This window comes from Diadema setosum, chromosome 15, assembly GCF_964275005.1.
Source record: "Diadema setosum chromosome 15, eeDiaSeto1, whole genome shotgun sequence".
Taxonomy (NCBI): Eukaryota; Metazoa; Echinodermata; class Echinoidea; order Diadematoida; family Diadematidae; genus Diadema; species Diadema setosum.
In genome coordinates, this window is record NC_092699.1 from 30,862,845 (window position 1) to 30,878,634 (window position 15,790).

The 15,790-nt window shown below is 41.2% G+C and overlaps 1 protein-coding gene across 1 annotated transcript in view; it reads right to left on the reverse strand.

Annotated features, from left to right (window-relative positions):
- The window catches only part of LOC140238668 (uncharacterized), a 120,913-nt gene that overhangs the window by 90,741 nt on the left and 14,382 nt on the right, over nucleotides 1-15,790 (reverse strand). The window contains exons 4-9 of the mRNA XM_072318569.1: nucleotides 13,088-13,673; nucleotides 10,309-10,406; nucleotides 9,014-9,171; nucleotides 7,120-7,170; nucleotides 6,442-6,603; nucleotides 4,247-4,414 (exon numbers count right to left, since the gene is read on the reverse strand). Coding sequence (XP_072174670.1) covers nucleotides 4,247-4,414; nucleotides 6,442-6,603; nucleotides 7,120-7,170; nucleotides 9,014-9,171; nucleotides 10,309-10,406; nucleotides 13,088-13,673 — 1,223 coding nt within the window. The remainder of the gene's footprint in view (nucleotides 1-4,246; nucleotides 4,415-6,441; nucleotides 6,604-7,119; nucleotides 7,171-9,013; nucleotides 9,172-10,308; nucleotides 10,407-13,087; nucleotides 13,674-15,790) is intronic.

The window sequence follows — 15,790 nt, forward strand, 5'->3', positions numbered from 1 at the left end:
ATGCCTCTCGTGAGATTCTTTTGGAGTCTCTGAAATTTGAGGTCTCGCGTCTTTGAAAAGGCAGGTAGCCCATTCCAGATTCTTTGGTTGACTTTCGGCACATCCACCAGCTCACAGTTGCTGGGAATGGGGTATTTAGTGATCGTTTCATCTACCACTTTGGGCTCAAGCTGGTGGGTCAGAAGGTAGGCTGTAGACTTAGCAATTTCTGGGTCAATGGGGGGACCAACTTCCGTAATTACGATATATGTCGCATGGAGGTGCTGCTAGCACAAAAAAGAGGACATGAACCCCCACTTTTAATTATTTTTCTGGAATGAGTAAGCCTTCGTCTACAATTTGGTCAATTTTTGTGAAAATGACATGGGTTTTGAATGTACAGCATTAGTTTTATGAACCAGGCATGAGACAGAGAAATGTGAAAAAAAAGAGGAGGGACCCTGCGAGGGAGCGCAGCGACCGAGCGGGGGGAGGGTGTGGGAGGGGGGTGTCCCCCCTCCCATGGTGAGGACTTTTTTAAATTTAACGTATGAAAAAACTTATTTTAATGCATTTTACAACTGAAATTTACTTTTGTTATGAGGTACATTTTACAGATAAACATTGTGATAATTGAACTCATGAATGACACTTGCAAAATCTAAAGGAAGGAATATGCTTGACTGTTATACCTACTCAAATGTGAGGCCATAATACATCACATAAATGTACACCGTGACGTCTTGCTGGATTCAGTTCATACGGGTACAAAAAAAGAGTGTTATAAATCACAGCTTAGCATTGTTGGCTGTCTTTAGTCCATATAACAGTTTACAGTGCGCGAGGGTCTTCATTTTCTCGTTGAAGAAAAAATACTCTCACATTGTAACACTTGTGTATCACTATAAGCCTGCATGGCCTGCAGTATCAACAACTACCATTATGTCCTCTTTCTTGACTTGCTAGTCAAGTGACTTACTACTGTCTAGTCAAGTCTTTTTATTCCTTCAGAAGGTCTAAACAGATTAAAAAGTTCAGCACTAAAGGAACAATCAATTGATCTTTCTTCAGCCAATAATCCAGACAAGAAACAAGCACTCATTTCACTCTGATCTTTCCCCACTCTGGCCTCAGTCCCCCCCCCCCCCCAAAAAAAAAAAAAGAGAAAAAAAAACCGAAGGAAAAAATACATACACACACATTGAAACACAACAAAAACCTCTCCCCTACACCTTCCCGATTTCCGTGTTTCTGTCAGGTGAAACGACATGTTCAAGTACAAGAATAAAACAACAGTAGATATTGATTGAAACTCGACACCCATTCATGCCAACCAGGCCAGGCTGCCATGTAACTTCAAAGCACATTCCGACAGCTGGCTGGCAAACCACATGGCAGAGGAATTTGCGCACGCGTGTAAATTGCTCGACTGGAGGGAGGGCCTGGGAACAGCCCCTTGGTGATTAGTCTGTGAGTTATCAATTGCAGACCTTTTGAACAATTGCAAACATCATGATACTATTTTGTCTTCCTTTTGGACTGAAAGAAAAACATCAAAAAGACGAGTTGAGTGTCACAAATTTTTACATAGCCATGCAAAAAGATTACTACACTCATGTCATGGCAAGAAATAAATCAATATTCCACGACAAATACAAAGCAGCCTCCGGTACCTCTAGACAGTGACATCGAGATGCCATGCATTCAACCATGCACGTTGGGGAGCAACATGTTGGAGTTGGCAGGAAGGGGTGATCCTTGAGTTTGTGAGAACTTCCCGATACTCAGTGACAACACGATTGTGACAATCTCAAAACAAAGCTGAAGCTTCTTGTGGTCTCATGCCCAGCAAATCTGCGTGCTACTTCTCAATTCGAAGGAACTTTATCTCTGATCTGTTGAGTTGTTTTTGCTGATTCTTAGAACTTTTCATGCCTGAAGTTCAAATGGATGGTTGCCAAAAATTTCATGATTCACAAAGCCTCAGAATTTACTGAAACATTGCCTACTATATTCATTTGAAATGTCAAATTTAGAGGGTACAAATCAATGTGGATGATCATCCACATAGATTTGCATCCTCTAAATTTGGCAAATATTTCAAATTCATTAATTTAGACTATATTTCAGTAGATGTTCTAATTCATTTTAGACTGTTGATGCTGCAGTAAAAACATCAGAAATTTCATGTGAACTTGAAAGTATTAGGATGAAGACAAAAAAAAAATCTCGGCAGAAAACAAATACAAGTCTTTTTTATTGTCACTGGTAGTCACATTTGTGGTTTACAGATTGATAAATCAATAGGTATATAGTATTGTATTACACATAGTTACAATCTCATGAGAAATTTGACATTCTAACACCTAAATTAAGCTCATCAAATATTGCAGGAGAGTGATTTTAAGGAGCTTAATTGAAAGAAATATAAAATCATTACATTTGTAATCCTGGGTCTTCGCTCTGGGGCTTCGACTTGAGCTATCTTTACGCAGTAGAAATTAAACATTCTTTCCCTGTTCATCTCCAACACCCCAGACAGTTCATGACCTCCAAGAATGCCCCAGTACGCGCGGTTTCTTCTGTTGAATGGTGTCTCTCTCTCTCTCCACCCCTCCCCATTCCCAGTCTGGCACCTTGGCATCGTGGGATTTTTCTCTTTTTTTCTGCGTGAACTTGGTGGTCACTCTTTATCTACTGAATCATGCATTGTGCGTGCGCTGTGCTGGTGCTCTGCACACGTACACATGTGGAGCAGGCAGGCAGGCATCATAGCAAGTCACAACTCGACTCACCTGCTGGCAGCTTACCGCGAGCAGAAAACAGCTGAGTTTCTTCTGTTGGCGCTACTTTTACTGCCAAAATACTGGCTTTATCATCACACATTATTCGGCGAGACACACATTGTGTTTTGGAATATAAATGGACTTTCTTCGGTTATGGTTATGATTGTTGGTGTTGGATTGAGTAAGTGTTTGACAGTTATCGAAATCGTGACATCGCCAGATCTTCCCCCCAGAATTTCAAAATCCGCGGAAATCCGCGGATCCGCGGAGAAATCTCATGCCTGATACTGAACCCACCTTGTCAGGGCATTACTGTATAGGTTCCCTATCAGATTTTGGGGACTTATGATGATATATGTCACATGGGGGCGCTGCTAGCACAAAAACGAGCACATGAACCCCCACTTTTTGTTTTTCTTGAATCAGTAAGCCTTTGTCTACAATTTGGGGAAGTTTTGTGAAAATTACATGGGTTTTGAATGTACAGCATAAGTTTTAGGAACCTTGTCCTCTTGCTCACCCCTAACAGAAAACGTCGATAAGAAGAATTTGAGATATTTCGCTGTTTTTTGCCGTGTGAGGGTGCTGCTCGCTCCACAATGAGAGTGTAAACCCTAACTTTAAAACCTTTTCCTCGTTTTAGGTACCTTTTTTCTGTAATTCTCGCAAATTTGGAGAAAATAACGTGGATTTTGAAAGAATTATGGGGATTTAAGTTTGTCATTGCAGATTTTGTTGCCAATCATGGTCTTGATCCTGTAACGCTATTATTTTGGTTCAGGACGGCAGATAAGTCATATTCTTCAAAGTCCCGTAGAGGAAAAACAAGCCCATGAACCTATGGTTTTATTTACATATTTGGGCTTCAGATGGGTCAAAGTTACGGTATGGAAAGTTTGAAGAAAATGACATGGACTTCACTTTAACGTCCTTAAAGGTAGGGAATCCCATTTGCGTGCCTCAAATGAAGAGTTGTATAAATACAGTGGTATGTTGAAGAGAGTATCATTTTAGAAACTCCCATAAAGTATTGAAAGTGGAAGGTAACATTTAGTACATTTTTATTGACCGTAAGATTTTGAATTGAATTTTTTTCGGGGCTCACCATAAATTCCAGTACATTACTAGGCTACCTTTGCAGACCCATGCACTGCATGTGTGTCCATCATGTATATTTTGTGAAGAAAGTTCATCAAAACTTACAAACATTTCTATATACATTCTTGCCACACACTCTATATGTTATTACATCAGCTCTTATAATTTTAGATTTGTGTTTATAGATAAAAAATACAGAAGACTGCAACAAAATGGCTTAAGTGTGGCTGACACACAGAACTACTGAGTAGTTGAGTTTTGTGCGTTATTCAAATTGTAGATAACTGTTGACTTGTTTAAAACATTATGTGCACCCATTTGTTTGTTTGTTCTTAGTACAGACAAACTGACAGTGAGGTTAAAAGAACAACAAAATATGATACCCTTGCTCTTGATGCTGATGCAGCGAGGGCGACAAAGAAACTGTCTGCTATGCCGACATAGTCTAGCTCCAGAGACCGAAGGTTTGGCATGGTGCAGATACTTGTGCCGTAGGTCTTCGATGCAGCAGGCGAGATGTTGGGTCCTTCAGTGTGCTGAATTGATTCCAGCTGTGTAGCACAGTAGGAGGGTGAAAAATAAGACAAAATGCTACCTCAGTGGTCAGAATATAGAGTGGGATTAGAATGAATCACTCTTTAACTCTGAAAGCAAAATTCTGCCAAAACCTCAGAGTAACTTATTGGTTCCTGTCTCATATTAAAAGATTGTACACACAAGATAAAATGCTAATATCAAGGGATTATAAAGAGGCATTCTCCATTCTATCATCTCTTGATGCAACCCATAGAATACCAAAGCACATGCATACTTTCTTTGATGTTGAAATGCAATGTTAGTCATACATGTAATAATGCAGTTAGTCTGCAGCATTCTGTTGTACTTCAAACTTTTCCATTGAGCAGAGACGCTGCCGCAGACAGGATGAGGGCAAAGAAAAAAATTTGAATTAATGCTGCAACGATGACTGGTATGCCTCTCCCGTATCACATTTCAATGTGAGCTGCGTAGATGGCAAATTCACATGATTGGCAATGAATCATTATCTGATTTCATTACTGAAAATGCATCAGTATTCCACTTGAGACTCAGTGAACAGTTCCAACACATTTATTTCTATTAGACATTCAGGTAATAAAAGTACACAAAAAAACAACAAAAGCGCAGTTCCGTAAAATTGAACGTACTTTTGGGACACTTTTTGAAAGCCTGGATTTTTATTGTCAATGGGGCAATGTGTGATTACATTTTCACAAAACTGGCAAAATATTAAAATGACACGTTTGTCACAAATGTATCAAATGTTCACCTTCCTTGACCTACGTTTTGATGGGAGAGCATGTACATGTATTTGGGGATTTTAGGACTTCTAATTGACTTTGACCTTTTCAAAGTTTTTACACTGAGTAATTTTCAAGGTACGGAGAAAAAGTGCAATTTCTGTATTGAATAGTAAATTGTTACCATTTTCATCTGGCCTTTGACCTTTGACCCTCAAAATCATAAGATAATCACTGTCAGGCAGAACATGCATGAATATGTACAACTACTAAGTTTCAAGAAAACTTGAGCAACTTCCGAGATACAGAGGAAGAAGTAAAGTTCAGCACTTTCACTTGACCTTTGACCTTTATGGCACAAAAAAAAAAAAATCAGAGAATCTCTACAGGGTTATACATGCATGCACCAAGTTGAAACAAGAAATAGAAATGTCGTTATGGTGACTGGTACGTCTCCGCCATAATGCATAGTTCTCCTTAAATAGGTTTATAGTACAATGTCTTCACAATGCGTGATGACAGTTTCACATAATTGGCAAAATGGAAGATTAAACGAGAACTTACCGTTTGAAGTTTAATATTAATTTTATGAGTAATTGGAGGGTGAGATTACGTCATATATGAGAGATCCCGCTAGTGCGCGCGCCACTCAATATTAGAAGCAAGAATGTGACCACTGATGTAGGAAAATAACGAGAGATTAAGTTACCGTTTGAAATTGAGGGAGGGTGAGGTGGGACGTAATCTCACCCTCCAATTACTCATAAAATCAATATTAAACTTCAAACGGTAAGTTCTCGTTTAATCTTCCATTTTATATCGTAATTTCGTGAGAGATTACGTCATATATGAGATTTCGAAGCCAGTGGTTACATTCTCGAGGTAACCCCCCCGAAAAGGGGTAGGGAGCATACCTTAGATAGAGGTTCCATTGCCATTCTCATTCAGGCTGAATGCTGCATAGATATTGTGTCTCCAAGAGTTCACAAGTTCAGGCAGTTCAAGACATGTCTGCTCAAATCTTAGGGCTTCACAGTCTATTTTTTGATAATTGTTTCTACAAAATTTTTCTCAGCAGGACAGGGCTTGTTGTAGTACTTGCGAAAGATTCTTTCGTTGGCCCAACCGGCTTGCGCAAGTATCTTAGATACTGGGAAATTTCCCTTATTGGCTGCGGAGGTAGACGCTGCCGGAGTAGAATGCGCCGCCGGAGTAGAATGCGCCTTGTAGATCCCTGTATCAATACCCGCAGCCTCCAAAACCTCCTTAATCCAGCGAGCGATTGTTTGAGAGGATACCCTGTGATACGGTTTCTTGTAGCTAACAAAAAGGTACCGTTCACTAGCTCTGATCCTGCGGGTCCTTCTGATGTATTCCTGCAAGTACCTGACCACACAAAGTCTCCTGTCTGGTGGGTATGCCTGGAGCTTGACACTGTGTGAGTAATTTCCAGGCTTGCTCTGTTTTAGGAGATCATGAAGGTGAAAGGTGGCTGCATTCTCTCTTAACACCATATCATCCAAGCTTAGGTAGTGTAATGATTGAATCCTTTGTGCTGAGATTAATGCAATAATCACACACAATTTAAGCGTCAATTTTTTCAGGTCCAATACGTGCGCTGGGGACCAAGAACGAAGAAAATTGAAAACAAGGTTAACGTCCCACGTTTCCATGTATCTAGGCTTGGGTGGGCGTAGCTGAAAGACTCCCTTCATAAACCTCTGGATAAAGGGATGGTTTCCAACTGTAAACATAGTATCTCGAAGTATCACAAATGAAGATAGAGCACTCCGTGCTAAGTTTATGACACTGTAACCTGCCCCTTTTTCGAAGAAAATGTCACTCAGGAATTCCAGGACAGCTTGAACATCTGAATACAAGTAGTTGCTGCATTTCTTGTCACAAAATGCTTTCCATTTGTTTATGTACACTGCATACTGTTTTTTAGTCCCTGTTCTCCAAGAAGAGGCCATTACAGCAATTATCCGTGCATTCCATCCCGCATCTCTGAAGGGGTTGCACAGAGCCTGCAAGCAAGAAGATCAATCTGAGTGTGAAGTGGGTGAGGAGTGTTAGAAACTGGCAATGTTAGTAAGGATTCACTCCTATGAATAACAAGTGGTTCCTCATTCATCATCCTGTTTAGGAGAGGAAACCATGGCTGGCTTGGCCATTTGGGGACTACTAGTATCCCAGCTGCATTATCAGATTTGATTTTTTGAATGCACTTAGCAACAAAGCAGAAAGGAGGAAATGCATAAAAGTACCACTTTCCCCAATCGAGAGTAAAGGCATCAACAGCCTTGGCATGTGGGTCGGGCAGCCATGTGACATAGTTCTCTACCTGCTTGTTATAAAGTCTGGAGGCAAATAGGTCTATTTCTGGTGTCCCAAAACGTGAGGTTATTTCTTGGAAAACTGTGCGGTCAAGCATCCATTCTGTGCGGTCACTGAAATTTCTAGACATGCGGTCTGCCTCCACATTTAGCTTTCCTGGCAAGTGTGCTGCTGTGACCCAAATTTTATGAGTTTCGCACCACTGCCAAATCTCTCGGGCTGCCCGATCACAGTCGAGGGATTTAATGTCTCCCATGTTATTAATGTACACAACAGCAGTACTGTACCTAGCCGTAACAAGACATGAACGTTTTGTGAATTAGAACAGAAGGACTTGAGTCCCAGCCAGCAGCCAGGGTTTCCAGATAATTAATCTTATTCTCCCTGGCTTTTTGCAGCTCGTCTTCATTCCATCTACCCCCTGTATGGGTGGTATGATCAGATGCCCCCCAGCCTTTGCCACTGGCATCCATGCACAATTCGAGCATAGGTTTAGGGTGTCGTAAGGGTGAGAAAGCAGACTGCACATTGTCTATCCACCATTGCAGCTCTTCTTTTGCTTCCAAAGATAGGCTCATTTTTCTGTCAAAATGCCCCTTATTCATTTTGAGTGCTTTGATTTTGTCCCTTTCTAAAGCCCTGTAATAGAGCTGTCCATACTGGACTGCGGGAAATGATGCTACCATTTTCCCGATAATTCTAGCCACCTGCCTGATACTGGGGTTTGCTATTTGCATAAGTTCAGTGCACAAGGACTGTATTTCCTCTGATTTGTTATCAGGCAGTCGAATTGTCATGGTCCGAGTGTTGAGAATGAAACCAAGAAATTGTATTTCTTGAGTGGGGCATAGTACTGATTTATCTGGGTGCACCAAGAACCCAAGTTGTGCAAGGATGCTAGTGGTTTCCAAAACCGTTTGCAAAGTTTGATTCTCACTTTCTCCAATAATGAGTATATCGTCAAGGTATCCAATTACTACATGCCCTTGCTCTCTCAGTAATGTGAATGCAGGTTTCAGTAGTTTAGTGAACAACCTTGGCGCCGTGCTCAGGCCATTAGGCAGTACTTTGAATTGCCAAAGTTGATTTTTCCAGGAGAACTTTAAGAACTTCCTGTGTGCTGGGTGCATAGGTACTGTATTGTGGTAAATGGAAATATGCGGTCTGTTATTGTTGCGTCAATGCGTTGAGGCGCGTTGTGTCCATGCCAATGGCGCAGTGTGCGTGTGGTTGGCATGGGCACAACGCAACTTTTATTTTTCATGTGAATATAATGACGCAGATTTGATTGATTCTGGCTTCTTCACTTTCACTTGAGAGGGAATGGACATACAGATGAATTCTCTACGAGCTCTGCTATGTTGAATAGTTAATAGGCCTGTATCTGTTATTCACTCTGTATTCGACAGCTGAGGATAATGCGGAGTTTATACGTGTATCGGCAGACTGGGACTGCTTGATTTGCTCAATAAATCATTGCAACTTCAACTAATGGAGACTGGCAACGTCAGCGTCATCATTAACCCGGTTTACAACAAATGGTGTCAGGAGTGGGATGATGACAGCCTGACGGATTGCGACGTTCTGACGGTTCATCGAGTTGAAGAACCCTGATCGACGAATAACAGCCTCGAGTATGACGGAAGAACGATCCACGTTTCGCTCCGAGGAGACCTGCTGTTTTGACGACACTTTGGTAGCGGACAGTATGCAGGAGTGATCTTGATGGTGTACGTTGATCAGCCCTGGTAGAGCAACGCTACTCTGTGAGGCAACTCCAAGATGATCAGGCTCGTCGGTAGCAGATTGAAGACTGGAGCAAATGGTGCATCGAGAGTTTGCCGGAGATGTCTATCAGCGCGAGTGTACCACAGGAGCAGCAGGACATCGATCAGGATGTGACAGTTGGAGCTGATGGCATCTCACGCACTGAATAAGACGGTATTTGATAACTTTCTTTTAAACCGAATGGACTTCAGGCAGATTTTGACCTATGTGATGCCATTTGGGCATTACGTTTCATGTTTGAAAATGACGTGTATTAGAGATTTCTAATTGGTCAAACTGCGTAATTAGTCATTATTGTGTGAACAGTTTGTTTATAAGGATGTGCAAATTGATAATTTCTCTTCGACATCATTTGGACAGGCAATGAAAGGGTTGTGTGTAAATCTCGCTCTAGGCCATGCTCAGATTGAAAAGTTTAGTGGGTATTGTGAAGATGGCACTGAAACACCTTTTTTTAACTGGATGGAAATGTTTAATCTGACAGCTGAACCTTTCAGTTTAAGTGATGAGGAAAAGGCTAGAGTTTTAGTGAGCAACCTCACAGGGCCAGCAAGAGAGGAGATTATCTATTGCCTGTCTGAAGAGAAGAGGAGGAGTTTTACAGAGGTTGTAAAAGCTCTCCGTCTGTGTTTTAGTCGAGAGAATTCTCACTATTTGCGGTGTTTGTTCTATAAACGTGTTCAACGTGATGATGAAGACTTGGCAGGCTTCAGTAGGGCTCTCATGCGTCTTTATGCAAAATTGGTAGATGCTGCAGACGATGAGAAGGAAGCTGCGGCTCTGAGGCAGCTTAGAGACGGAGCTCTGTCCAGTCGATTTATCAGTGGAACACGGGATGAGAGGGAACGTCTTTTGTTGAGGCGTTTGCACATAAAAAATCGGGGATGCCGATTTGAAGTGCTTAGGAGAGAAGCACTGTTAGTTCTCCGTGAAGACTGTATGCTAGAGGGAGATGGGCTGAAAACTGGGAGTGGTGATGCTGGAACACAAGGAATGTTCACTGACCCGGTTGCTCAGCAGCTAGATCTTTCCTTAGATACAGCTGGACAGGAGAAGGAGGATGTCATATCTCTTTTGGATGGGGGATCGCAGATTCTGGGTTGCGTTGATGTAGATGAGGGTGGTGCAGAAATTGATGCTGGGGGACATGGACGTGAGTTATGTGATGAACAGGTTGATGCAAAGGATTTAGATGCTGGGGTGCTTCTAATTGCAAAACCTGTGGGAGAGGGTACCGAGAGGGGTCCCGAATTATCACATGAAGGTCAGGATGTCCAGAAGCATGCAAAAGTGCAGCCACTAAGCACTCACGTAGCGCCAAAGGAGCGATCAATTCCAAAAGGGGAGAATATTAAATTTTCTCATGGTGACATTGTTGTCAATGATTTAACAACAAGGGAGGCATGCATACCTATCTGTAACGTGTGGAAACATGGATGTCATGTTCAGGGAACGGTATGGGGGCCCTGGGAGTCAAATTGGAGACCGGATTTGGGGTTGGTCGCTGCAGGTTAGAAATCCGCTGTCCGTTCATGGAATTTGTTATGAGTTGATTCGCTTACAGTGTATACGTTCATGACTGCAGCTGAAACTTGTGTACCATCTCAAGTAGCAATGGAATTAGGCCCAACTATGCGCATTTAGAAATGCAATATCGATGCGAGAAACCAATGGTTGTTTTGATATGTGATTGATAAGAAGTTTTTAATGAGATATTGGAATAGTGATAAGAAAGTATTTGAAATCACTACTACATGGAAAAATGAAGGAACTAAACTATTGTTTTCATTGTTTTGTTGGAAGCTGAACAACATGGCATTCTGACAATATTTAGTGGTTGTTCAGTGATTCAGGAACGTTTGATAATGAGATATAGTTGGTCGAGAATTCATGCTTTGAATGATCCCTTAATTTGTGTGAAGTTTTGTAAATGAGCAAATCGCTGACTGTGACGATATGACACATAAAGCGGGGAAGCTTATTTTTGTTAGTGAATTCTAACATTCTGTGACTTCACTTTGTTTCAACTGTGAATTTCGTGGTATGTGTTATATTGATTCATTGAGAAATACATTACTTTTAGGAAATCGATTATTATCATACGGGTCGTATGATATAATCGCGGGGAAGTTGTTGTGTTGTATGCATTTGGCATGTGTATTAAGAGACTTGTCTATATATTGCGTCTTGATAAATTTGAACTATACACATTGATGTATACAATGTATAGAACATGTTCTGTTACGGCATGTTTGACGGGTTTTTATGCATTGTTTTCTCGGATATTCTGTACATAACTGACAATGTGGGACCGCTGAGTTCTACATCGAAACAGAACTGAAGAAAATTGTAACATATTGATGTGTTATTCTCTTGGCGCGGAACATTTATGCCATGTATCAAATATGAGTTTGTATGATTTACTGTAAATTTGGAGGATTCAAGAGTTTCAGCTCTTGGCAGATTTCATGTATAAAGTTCAATTTTGTAGTATTTCGACGGTTGTATATTTGACTGGAAAAGCGGGGAACACACACTTTCCTGAAGTATATTTTGTATATGTGCTGTTAATCCGCTCTTATATGGAATTGCTGTAAAGTGTAATGATTTGACATGAAGAGCGGGGAATTTTTTGTTATGTACTATTATGTATAATGTTATGAAAATGATATGATGTAATTGGGATTATATAACCCATGGTTGTGTTATATAATCGCGGGGAAGTTTGTGGTAAATGGAAATATGCGGTCTGTTATTGTTGCGTCAATGCGTTGAGGCGCGTTGTGTCCATGCCAATGGCGCAGTGTGCGTGTGGTTGGCATGGGCACAACGCAACTTTTATTTTTCATGTGAATATAATGACGCAGATTTGATTGATTCTGGCTTCTTCACTTTCACTTGAGAGGGAATGGACATACAGATGAATTCTCTACGAGCTCTGCTATGTTGAATAGTTAATAGGCCTGTATCTGTTATTCACTCTGTATTCGACAGCTGAGGATAATGCGGAGTTTATACGTGTATCGGCAGACTGGGACTGCTTGATTTGCTCAATAAATCATTGCAACTTCAACTAATGGAGACTGGCAACGTCAGCGTCATCATTAACCCGGTTTACAACAGTATAGTACGCGTCCAGAAGGTCGACTGAAGCTAAGAAACTATTTTGTGAAATGAGTTCAATAGCAGTATGGATATTTTCCATCTTAAAATGCTGGTACTGGAGATATTTGTTGAGATCAGACAGGTCTAGGATAACGCGTCTACCCCCATCTTTTTTAGGCGTGTAAAAATATTAGACACGTATTCTCCAGTTTCCCTCTGGTACTGTTCAATTACTCCCTTGTCACAGAGTTTAGAAATTTCAAGATCAATATCAGCCTCTTCGGCTTTATCACATCGAAAAAGGCAAGGGGGTTTAGTTCTAGATGGTGCACCCATCTCTTTACTGAATTCAAGCCTGTAACCACTTACAGCATTTAGCACATGTGGGTCTGAAGTAATTTTGCGCCACTTTGGGAAGAATTGCTTGAGTCGACCTCCTACCACAGGTTCTACATTATCATGATGACATAGCTTTGCATGATCACTAGAAAAGGATGTTATATTTAACCTCGTCAGTTGAACGGGAGGTTATCGTGCTCTCTTCATCCCTGAGCCTTGCTTGCTGCCGCAGTGCGGTTGGTGCTGGCTGGGATGCGTGAAGGTGTGGGGAGCTGGCGGCTTCCCCCTCCCCTTGGGGCGCTGGCCTAAAAAAGCATGGCTGGTACAAAGCTCCAGTCCACGGTCCTTTTGCACCTGTAGGCCTAGTCACATCACTTGTGCTTGCACGAGATGTAGCCCAGCCCCCGTCGCGGTACTGTTGGGGCAAATTCGAGCTTCCTGATGGTAATCTTGCTTCTGTCCTTGCCATATGCACTCCTGCCATAGTCATATGGGCTGAAACGCTGCTTCTTGTACTGTCTGCTATGCTCATCTCTTATGTCTTTCATTTGCTTTCCCAGGTCGTCACCGAAAAGGAATTTGGAGACCGGTGTAGAGGGCTTGCAGAGATGTTGGAATTGATAACCAATGTCTGGTTTCATGAATTCCTTACGTAAGGAATTTAGCTCAAAGTTCGCACTGCACAGAAGTGCTAGTGCATCTTGTTGCTGTTCAGTAATATTCTGTGCCGACACTGTATGTATGTAGGCATTGATGCCTCTCGTGAGATTGTTTTGGAGTCTCTGAAATTTGAGGTCTCGCGTCTTTGAAAAGGCAGGTAGCCCATTCCAGATTCTTTGGTTGACTTTCGGCACATCCACCAGCTCACAGTTGCTGGGAATGGGGTATTTAGTGATCGTTTCATCTACCACTTTAAGCTCAAGCTGGTGGGTCAGAAGGTAGGCTGTAGACTTAGCAATTTCTGGGTCAATGGGGGGACCAACTTCCGTAATTACGATATATGTCGCATGGAGGTGCTGCTAGCACAAAAACGAGCACATGAACCCCCACTTTTAATTATTTTTCTGGAATGAGTAAGCCTTCGTCTACAATTTGGTCAATTTTTGTGAAAATGACATGGGTTTTGAATGGACAGCATTAGTTTTATGAACCAGGCATGAGACAGAGAAATGTAAAAAATAGAGGAGGGACCCTGCGAGGGAGCGCAGCAACCGAGTGGGGGGAGGGTGTGGGAGGGGGGTGTCCCCCCTCCCATGGTGAGGACTTTTTTAAATTTAATGTATGAACAAAATTATTTTAATGCATTTTACAATTGAAATTTACTTTTGTTATGAGGTACATTTTACAGATAAACATTGTGATAATTGAACTCATGAATGACACTTGCAAAATCTAAAGGAAGGAATATGCTTAACTGTTATACCTACTCAAATGTGAGGCCATAATACATCACATAAATGTACACCGTGACGTCTTGCTGGATTCAGTTCATACGGGTACAAAAAAAGAGTGTTATAAATCACAGCTTAGCATTGTTGGCTGTCTTTAGTCCATATAACAGTTTACAGTGCGCGAGGGTCTTCATTTTCTCGTTGAAAAAAAAAATACTCTCACAGTGTAACACTTGTGTATCACTATAAGCCTGCATGGCCTGCAGTATCAACAACTACCATTATGTCCTCTTTCTTGACTTGCTAGTCAAGTGACTTACAGTGTAGTCAAGTCTTTTTATTCCTTCAGAAGGTCTAAACAGATTAAAAAGTTTAGCACTAAAGGAACAATCAATTTATCTTTCTTCAGCCAATAATCCAGACAAAAAACAAGCACTCATTTCACTCTGATCTTTCCCCACTCTGGCCTCAGTCCCCCCCCCCCCCCCAAAAAAAAAAAGAGAAAAAAAAAACCGAAGGAAAAAATACATACACACACATTGAAACACAACAAAAACCTCTCCCCTACACCTTCCCGATTTCCGTGTTTCTGTCAGGTGAAACGACATGTTCAAGTACAAGAATAAAACAACAGTCGATATTGATTGAAACTCGACACCCATTCATGCCAGCCAGGCCAGGCTGCCATGTACAATTGTAACTTCAGAGCACATTCCGACAGCTGGCTGGCAAACCACATGGCAGAGGAATTTGCGCGCGCGTGTAAATTGCTCGACTGGAGGGAGGGCCTGGGAACAGCCCCTTGGTGATTAGTCTGTGAGTTATCAATTGCAGACCTTTTGAACAATTGCAAACGTCATGATACTATTTTGTCTTCCTTTTGGACTGAAAGAAAAACATCAAAAAGACGAGTTGAGTGTCACAAATTTTTACATAGCCATGCAAAAAGATTACTACACTCATGTCATGGCAAGAAATAAATCAATATTCCACGACAAATACAAAGCAGCCTCGGGTACCTCTAGACAGTGACATCGAGATGCCATGCATTCAACCATGCACGTTGGGGAGCAACATGTTGGAGTTGGCAGGAAGGGGTGATCCTTGAGTTTGTGAGAACTTCCCGATACTCAGTGACAACACGATTGTGACAATCTCAAAACAAAGCTGAAGCTTCTTGTGGTCTCATGCCCAGCAAATCTGCGTGCTACTTCTCAATTCGAAGGAACTTTATCTCTGATCTGTTGAGTTGTTTTTGCTGATTCTTAGAACTTTTCATGCCTGAAGTTCAAATGGATGGTTGCCAAAAATTTCATGATTCACAAAGCCTCAGAATTTACTGAAACATTGCCTACTATATTCATTTGAAATGTCAAATTTAGAGGGTACAAATCAATGTGGATGATCATCCACATAGATTTGCATCCTCTAAATTTGGCCAATATTTCAAATGCATTAATTTAGACTATATTTCAGTAATTCATTTTAGACTGGTGATACTGCAGTAAAAACATCAGAAATTTCATGTGAACTTGAAAGTATTAGGATGAAGACAAAAAAAAAAAATCTCGGCAGAAAACAAATACAAGTCTTTTTTGTTGTCACTGGTAGTCACATTTGTGGTTTACAGATTGATAAATCAATAGGTATATAGTATTGTATTACACATAGTTACAATCTCATGAGA